The 8,984-nt window shown below is 38.3% G+C and overlaps 1 protein-coding gene across 1 annotated transcript; it reads right to left on the reverse strand.

Moving 5' to 3' along the window:
* Positions 1-4,601: 4,601 nt before the first annotated feature.
* LOC137655559 (chromosome partition protein Smc-like) lies at positions 4,602-8,984 on the reverse strand. Its single transcript, XM_068389457.1, has one exon. The coding sequence runs from the start codon at positions 8,982-8,984 to the stop codon at positions 4,602-4,604; it is 4,383 nt and encodes a 1,460-aa protein (XP_068245558.1).

Genomic DNA, 8,984 nt, shown 5'->3' on the forward strand with positions numbered 1-8,984 from the left:
TTATTTATTTTGCATTGGTTCATATGATAAGGAAAGAGTACATGTAAATCTTTACCAAGGAACACTGCATAACAGCACAAGTAAGGCTTCTTTCCTCTGCTAAGTTCATCTTCTAAACTATTCCCTTCTGACCTGAAAGGTTCAAATCTCCTCAAGTGACCTACAATACTAGTAGTCAGCCTTGTTTCTTCTGCATTTGATAAAGAAACAGTACGAGTGAATCTTTATCAAGGAACGCTGCATATCAAAGCAAGTATTGATTATTTCCTCTGCCGAGTCCATCTTCCAGATTATTCCCCTCCGACCTGAAAGGCTGGAATCTTCTCAAGTGACCTACTATACTAGTAGACAGACTTGCTTGTTCTGCATTGGTTCATTTGATAAAGAAACAGTACAAGTGAATCTTTACCAAGGAACACTGAATACCAAAACAAGTATAGCTTTTTCCTCTGCTGAGTCCATCTTCTAGACTATTTCCCTCCGCCCTGAAAGGTTGGAATCTTCTCAAGTGACTTACAATACTAGAAGTCAACCTTGTTTGTTCTGCATTGGTTCTGTTGATAAAGAAACAGTACAGGTGAATCTTTACCAAAGAACACTGCATACCAAAATAAGTATGGCTTCTTTCCTCTGCTGAGTCCATCTTACAGACTATTCCCTTCCGACCTGAAAGGCTGGAATCTTCTCAAATGACCCACAATACTAGGAACAGTACAAGTGAACCTGTGCTGTTTCTTTATCAACAGAACCAATGCAGAACGAACAAGGTTGACTTTTAGTAATGTGGGTCCATTAAGAAGATTCCAGACTTTTAGGTCGGAAGGGAATATTCTGTAAGATGGACTCAGCAGAGGAAAGAAACCATACTTGTTTTGGTATGCAGTGTTCCTTGGTAAAGATTCACTTGTACTGTTTCTTTATCAAATGAACCAATGCCGAACAAACAAGGCTGACTTTTAGTATTGTAGGTCACTTGGGAAGATTCCAGCCTTTCAGGTCGGAAGGGAATAGTCTGTAAGATGGACTCAGCAGAGGAAAGAAGCCACACTTGTTTTGGTATGCAGTGTTCTTTGGTAAAGATTCACTTGTACTGTTTCTTTATCAAATGAACCAATGCCGAAAAAACAAGTCTGACTTCTAGTATTGTAGGTCACTTGAGAAGATTCCAGCATTTCAGGTCGGAGGGGAATAGTCTAGAAGATGGACTCAGCAGAGGAAAGAAGCCACACTTGTTTTGGTATGCAGTGTTCTTTGGTAAAGATTCACTTGTACTGTTTCTTTATCAAATGAACCAATGCAGAACAAACAGACTGACTTCTAGTATTGTAGGTCACTTGGGAAGATTCCAGCCTTTCAGGTCGGAAGGGAATAGTCTGTAAGATGGACTCAGCAGAGGAAAGAAGCCACACTTGTTTTGGTATGCAGTGTTCTTTGGTAAAGATTCACTTGTACTGTTTCTTTATCAAATGAACCAATGCCGAAAAAACAAGTCTGACTTCTAGTATTGTAGGTCACTTGAGAAGATTCCAGCATTTCAGGTCGGAGGGGAATAGTCTAGAAGATGGACTCAGCAGAGGAAAGAAGCCACACTTGTTTTGGTATGCAGTGTTCTTTGGTAAAGATTCACTTGTACTGTTTCTTTATCAAATGAACCAATGCAGAACAAACAGACTGACTTCTAGTATTGTAGGTCACTTGAGAAGATTCCAGCCTTTCAGGTCGGAGGGGAATAGTCTAGAAGATGGACTCAGCAGAGGAAAGAAGCCACACTTGTTTTGGTATGCAGTGTTCCTTGGTAAAGATTCACTTGTACTGTTTCTTTATCAAATGAACCAATGCCGAACAAACAAGGCTGACTTTTAGTATTGTAGGTCACTTGAGAAGATTCCAGCCTTTCAGGGCGGAGGGGAATAGTCTAGAAGATGGACTCAGCCGAGGAAAGAAGCCACACTTGTTTTGGTATGTAGTGTTCTTTGGTAAAGATTCACTTGTACTGTTTCTTTATCAAATGGACCAATGCAGAACAAACAAGGTTGACTTCTAGTATTGTGGGTCCATTAAGAAGATTCCAGACTTTTAGGTCGGAAGGGAATAGTCTAGAAGATGGACTCAGCTGATGAAAGAAGCCATAATTGTTTTGGTATGCAGTGTTCTTTGGTAAAGATTCACTTGTACTGTTTCTTTATCAAATGGACCAATGCAGAACAAACAAGTCTGACTTCTAGTATTGTAAGTCACTTAAAAAGATTCCAGCCTTTCAGGTCAGAAGGGAAAAGTCTAGAAGATGGACTCAGCAGAGGAAAGAAGCCACACTTGTTTTGGTATGCAGTGTTCCTTGGTAAAGATTCACTTGTACTGTTTCTTTATCAAATGAACCAATGCCGAACAAACAAGGCTGACTTTTAGTATTGTAGGTCACTTGAGAAGATTCCAGCCTTTCAGGGCGGAGGGGAATAGTCTAGAAGATGGACTCAGCCGAGGAAAGAAGCCACACTTGTTTTGGTATGCAGTGTTTTTTGGTAAAGATTCACTTGTACTGTTTCTTTATCAAATGAACCAATGCAGAACAAACAAGGTTGACTTCTAGTATTGTGGGTCCATTAAGAAGATTCCAGACTTTTAGGTCGGAAGGGAATAGTCTAGAAGATGGACTCAGCTGATGAAAGAAGCCATAATTGTTTTGGTATGCAGTGTTCTTTGGTAAAGATTCACTTGTACTGTTTCTTTATCAAATGGACCAATGCAGAACAAACAAGTCTGACTTCTAGTATTGTAAGTCACTTAAAAAGATTCCAGCCTTTCAGGTCAGAAGGGAAAAGTCTAGAAGATGGACTCAGCAGAGTAAAGAAGCCATACTTGTTTGTTCTGCATTGGTTCATTTGATAAAGAAACAGTACAGGTGAATCTTTACCAAAGAACACTGCATACCAAAACAAGTGTGGCTTCTTTCCTCTGCTGAGTCCATCTTCTAGACTATTCCCCTCCGACCTGAAAGGCTGGAATCTTCTCAAGTGACCTACAATACTAGAAGTCAGACTTGTTTTTTCGGCAATGGTTCATTTGATAAAGAAACAGTACAAGTGAATCTTTACCAAAGAACACTGCATACCAAAACAAGTGTGGCTTCTTTCCTCTGCTGAGTCCATCTTCTAGACTATTCCCCTCCGACCTGAAAGGCTGGAATCTTCTCAAGTGACCTACAATACTAGAAGTCAGACTTGTTTTTTCGGCATTGGTTCATTTGATAAAGAAACAGTACAAGTGAGTCTTTACCAGAGAACACTGCATACCAAAACATTTATGGCTTCTTTCATCAGCTGAGTCCATCTTCTAGACTATTCCCTTCCGACCTAAAAGTCTGGAATCTTCTTAATGGACCCACATTACTAGAAGTCAACCTTGTTCGTTCTGCATTGGTTCTGTTGATAAAGAAACAGTACAAGTGAATCTTTACCAAAGAACACTGCATACCAAAACAAGTGTGGCTTCTTTCCTCTGCTGCGTCCATCTTCTAGACTATTCCCTTCCGACCTAAAAGTCTGGAATCTTCTTAATGGACCCACAATATTAGAAGTCAACCTTGTTCGTTCTGCATTGGTTCATTTGATAAAGAAACAGTACAAGTGAATCTTTACCAAAGAACACTGCATACCAAAACAATTATGGCTTCTTTCCTCTGCTGCGTCCATCTTCTAGACTATTCCCTTCCGACCTAAAAGTCTGGAATCTTCTTAATGGACCCACATTACTAGAAGTCAACCTTGTTCGTTCTGCATTGGTTCTGTTGATAAAGAAACAGTACAAGTGAATCTTTACCAAAGAACACTGCATACCAAAACAAGTATGGCTTCTTTCCTCTGCTGCGTCCATCTTCTAGACTATTCCCTTCCGACCTAAAAGTCTGGAATCTTCTTAATGGACCCACAATATTAGAAGTCAACCTTGTTCGTTCTGCATTGGTTCTGTTGATAAAGAAACAGTACAAGTGAATCTTTACCAAAGAACACTGCATACCAAAACAAGTATGGCTTCTTTCCTCTGCTGCGTCCATCTTCTAGACTATTCCCTTCCGACCTAAAAGTCTGGAATCTTCTTAATGGACCCACAATACTAGAAGTCAACCTTGTTCGTTCTGCATTGGTTCATTTGATAAAGAAACAGTACAAGTGAATCTTTACCAAAGAACACTGCATACCAAAACAAGTATGGCTTCTTTCCTCGGCTGAGTCCATCTTCTAGACTATTCCCCTCCGACCTGAAATGCTGGAATCTTCCCAAGTGACCTACAATACTAGAAGTCAGTCTTGTTTGTTCTGCATTGGTTCATTTGATAAAGAAACAGTACAGGTGAATCTTTACCAAAGAACATTGCATACCAAAACAAGTATGGCTTCTTTCCTCTGGCGAGTCCATCTTCTAGACTATTCCCTTCAGACCTGAAAGGCTGGATCTTCCCAATTGAATCTTTACCAAGGAACACTGCCTCTTTATTTTTTTTAACTTTTTTAGATTTTTTTTTCAATTTTCTAGATTTTTTATTTTTTTAGATTTTTCATTTTTTTTTAGATTTTTTTATGTCATTTTATTTTTTCTGAAGATATTTACTCCTTTCGTGTGTTTCCAATTTTTTGACCACCTTCATTGTTCCTAATTGGGTCTACTCGGTCAGACTTTATTTCCGGCTTTAGCAATGACAAATTATTCTCTACTAGTTTATCAAGCTTCTTATTACACATTTTGTTTTGCAGATTCCACAATGGCTTTAAGCAAGGCAGTCTCTTTTCCCACAATTCTGCCTTCGCTAACTTCCTTTGAATTTTGTCATATTTATTCAGAAATTTTACTTCCGCTTGCTGTTTTTCCTTTTCTCTTTCCTTTTCAATTTCTTCCATTCTCCCCTCTTCCTTCTTCATTATGGTTTCCAGTGTATCCTGCCGATTATTATCTCCTTGGATCGTATCTTCGGGGGTGTCATCGTCCTTGATTTTGCCAGAGATTTCATGATATTGCTCAAGGCACTTCATGGCCTTTCCTCTGTCTGGCAGGCACAAGATTTCACTTTTGAATATCACTTCTCCATCTTCTACTTTCTTTTTCAGCTCTGTTATCCTTTTCTGTTCACATTTTCTTAAGTTCTCCAGGTCTTGTTTGAGTATAATATTCTCCTCCTCTTCCATCAGTCTTTGTTCTTCGAGTTTGATTTCAATTTCCTCTGGATCAATCTCTGGAGTCTGTATTTTGTCCTCATCTTCAATCTTGTCCTCATCTGCATCCAATAGATAGAAGTTCTCAAGTATGAGTTCATCCATCTTCTGCTTGTACATTATTTGACGAGGTTTCATGACTGGTAAAAGGAAAGGCCAATCATACAATAGCCTTTCTATGTCCTCCAGTTCTTTTTTAATGGAATTGTATTTTCTTAAAAATAGCTGTTTTTCTTCTGTTGTCACCTCTTCGTCTTGTTTTACATTATGTAGCTTTACCTTTCCCTTCTTTATCTTTTTCTTTATTTCTGCAATTGCTTTTTCATTTGTCCTGATTATCATCAACCCGATTTCAGTCTGAAACTTTTCCCATTCCTCTTTCTGTTTCTGTTCTTCAAGCGTTCTTTGATACTCGTCTAATGTTTCGTTGAAAGGGTCATCACGTTCACATACGATATAGGAGTAATTATCTAGAATGAGCTCCTTAAGCTTCCCCTCCCAGTGCCTTCGAAGTGGCCTGACCTCTGAGAAGAACTGTGGCCACGTCTTCTCCCACAGCTTCAAGTCCTTGATTTTGCCAGAGATTTCATGATATTGCTCAAGGCACTTCTTGGCCTTTTCTCTGTCTGGCAGGCACAAGTTTTCACTTTTGAGTATCACTTCTCCATCTTCTACTTTCTTTTTCAGCTCTGTTATCCTTTTCTGTTCACATTTTCTTAAGTTCTCCAGGTCGTGTTTGAGTATAATATTCTCCTCCTCTTCCATCAGTCTTTGTTCTTTGAGTTTGATTTCAATTTCCTCTGGATCAATCTCTGGAGTCTGTATTTTGTCCTCATCTTCAATCTTGTCCTCATCTGTATCCAATAGATAGAAGTTCTCAATTATGAGTTTATCCATCTTGTGCTTGTACATTATTTGACGAGGTTTCATGACTGGTAAAAGGAAAGGCCAATCATACAATAGCCTTTCTATGTCCTCAAGTTCTTTTTTAATGGAATTGTATTTTCTTAAAAATAGCTGTTTTTCTTCTGTTGTCACCTCTTCGTCTTGTTTTACTTTATGTAGCTTTATCTTTCCCTTCTTTATCTTTTTCTTTATTTCTGCAATTGCTTTTTCATTTGTCCTGATTTTCATCAATCTGATTTCAGTCTCAAACTCTTCCTGTTTCATTTCCTCGGGCGTTTTACTTCTGTCCTCTTTTGTAACCTTGTCCTCAACTTTAATCAATACGTGCAAGTACTCACGCACGAGTTTTTTAATCTTCTGTTTATAATTCATTTGTTGAGGTTTCAATGACGGTATGGGGGAATACCAATCACTAAATTGCCCTTCAATGTCCTCTAGATTTTGTTTAAGCCCTTCAAGGTCCTCTAGTTTTCGTTTAAGGTCCATATATTTTCTAATAAATAGCTGTTTTCCTTTTTTTGTTGTGTCTTCGTCTTTTTTCACTTTCTGCGGCTTTACCTTCCCCTTTTCTATCTCTTCCTTTATTTCTTCGATTAATTCTTCTTCAATTGCCCTTATCTTCATCAATGCAATTTCAATCTTAAACTCCTCGAGCTTTCTTTCATAATCTGATGTTTCGTTGGGGCTATCATCATGTTCACTTACGATATATGAGTAGTTTTCTAGAATGAGTTCCTCAAGCTTTCCTTCCCAGTACCTCCGAAGTGGCCTGACCACTGGGAAGAACTGTGGCCATGTCTTCTCCCACAGCTTCAAGTCCTTAATTTTTCCAGAGATTTCATGATATTGCTCAAGGCACTTCCTGGCCTTTTCTCTGTCGTGCAGGCATAAGTTTTCACTTTTGAGTATCACTTCTCCATCTTCTACTTTCTTTTTCAGCTCTGTTATCCTTTTCTGTTCACATTTTCTTAAGTTCTCCAGGTCTTGTTTGAGTATAATATTCTCCTCCTCTTCCATCAGTCTTTGTTCTTCGAGTTTGATTTCAATTTCCTCTGGATCAATCTCTGGAGTCTGTATTTTGTCCTCATCTTCAATCTTGTCCTCATCTGCATCCAATAGATAGAAGTTCTCAAGTATGAGTTCATCCATCTTCTGCTTGTACATTATTTGACGAGGTTTCATGACTGGTAAAAGGAAAGGCCAATCATACAATAGCCTTTCTATGTCCTCTAGTTCTTTTTTAATGGAATTATATTTTCTTAAAAATAGCTGTTTTTCTTCTGTTGTCACCTCTTCGTCTTGTTTTACTTTATGTAGCTTTATCTTTCCCTTCTTTATCTTTTGCTTTATTTCTGCAATTGCTTTTTCATTTGTCCTGATTTTCATCAATCCGATTTCAGTCTGAAACTTTTCCCATTCCTCTTTCTCTTTCTGTTCCTCAATCTTTCTTTGATACTCCTCTGATGTTTCGTTGAAAGGGTCATCACCATCACATACGATATAGGAGTAGTTTTCTAGAATGAGTTCCTCAAGCTTTCCTTCCCAGTACCTCCGAAGTGGCCTGACCACTGGGAAGAACTGTGGCCATGTCTTCTCCCACAGCTTCAAGTCCTTGATTTTGCCAGAGATTTCATGATATTGCTCAAGGCACTTCTTGGCCTTTTCTCTGTCTGGCTGGCACAAGTTTTCACTTTTGAGTATCACTTCTCCATCTTCTACTTTCTTTTTCAGCTCTGTTATCCTTTTCTGTTCACATTTTCTTAAGTTCTCCAGGTCGTGTTTGATTATAATATTCTCCTCCTCTTCTATCAGTCTTTGTTCTTCGAGTTTGATTTCAATTTCCTCTGGATCAATCTCTGGAGTCTGTATTTTGTCCTCATCTTCAATCTTGTCCTCATCTGTATCCAATAGATATAAGTTCTCAAGTATGAGTTTATCCATCTTCTGCTTGTACATTATTTGACGAGGTTTCATGATTGGTAAAAGGAAAGGCCAATCATACAATAGCCTTTCTATATCCTCCAGTTCTTTTTTAATGGAATTGTAAATTCTTAAAAATAGCTGTTTTCTTTCTATTGTCATATCTTCGTCTTGATTTAAATAAAATTGCTTTACCTTTCCCTTCTTTATTTTTTCCTTAATTTTTGCTATTGTTAAATCTTCATTTTTCTTCATCTTCATCAATCCGATTTCAACCTGAAACTTTTCCCATTCCTCTTCCTCTTTCTGTTTCTCAAGCTTTCTTTGACACCCCTCTGATGTTTCGTTGAGGGTGTCATCATGTTCTATGAGTGGCTCCTTTTTCCCTTTCGAGAGCTTCCGAAGTCGCCTGATGACAGGGAATTTATTTTTTTCTTGGGCTTTTTCTTCCCCTTGTCCCTCGGTGCTACTTGTAATACTTTGGATTGAATGGTGTCTAGTAAAAAATTTAATCCTTTCTATATTTTCCTGTGCTTGAATGTCTTCTGAACCACAATCCCAAAATTTAATACCCTTCTCTATATCACAAACATTAAGTCCTTTGTTGTGTTCAGGTCCCAGAATCAATTCGTTTAACGTTTCATTCTTCTGAGAAGAACTAGGCATAACAAACAAGGTAATAGGGTTGAGAGAGAAATATAAGGAGCGAAGAAAGAGTAGAGTAGAGCTCGCCGGCAAGCAAGTAGGTTTAGGGGAGAAATAAACAGGGTTTGGAGGCAAAGAAGTAGGTTTAAGAGAGAGAGAAACATTATAACGCATACCTTCAATATCAAACATAACATTAATATGAGACTGCCATTTGTCGTCGTCCTTTTTCAGCATAACAGTTTTCTTCTCCGTCGAAAGACGTCCAATCAAAGTTACAATAATATTTTGCAAATAAATTTTAGCCAT

This window comes from Palaemon carinicauda, chromosome 16 (assembly GCF_036898095.1).
Source record: "Palaemon carinicauda isolate YSFRI2023 chromosome 16, ASM3689809v2, whole genome shotgun sequence".
Lineage (NCBI taxonomy): Eukaryota > Metazoa > Arthropoda > Malacostraca > Decapoda > Palaemonidae > Palaemon > Palaemon carinicauda.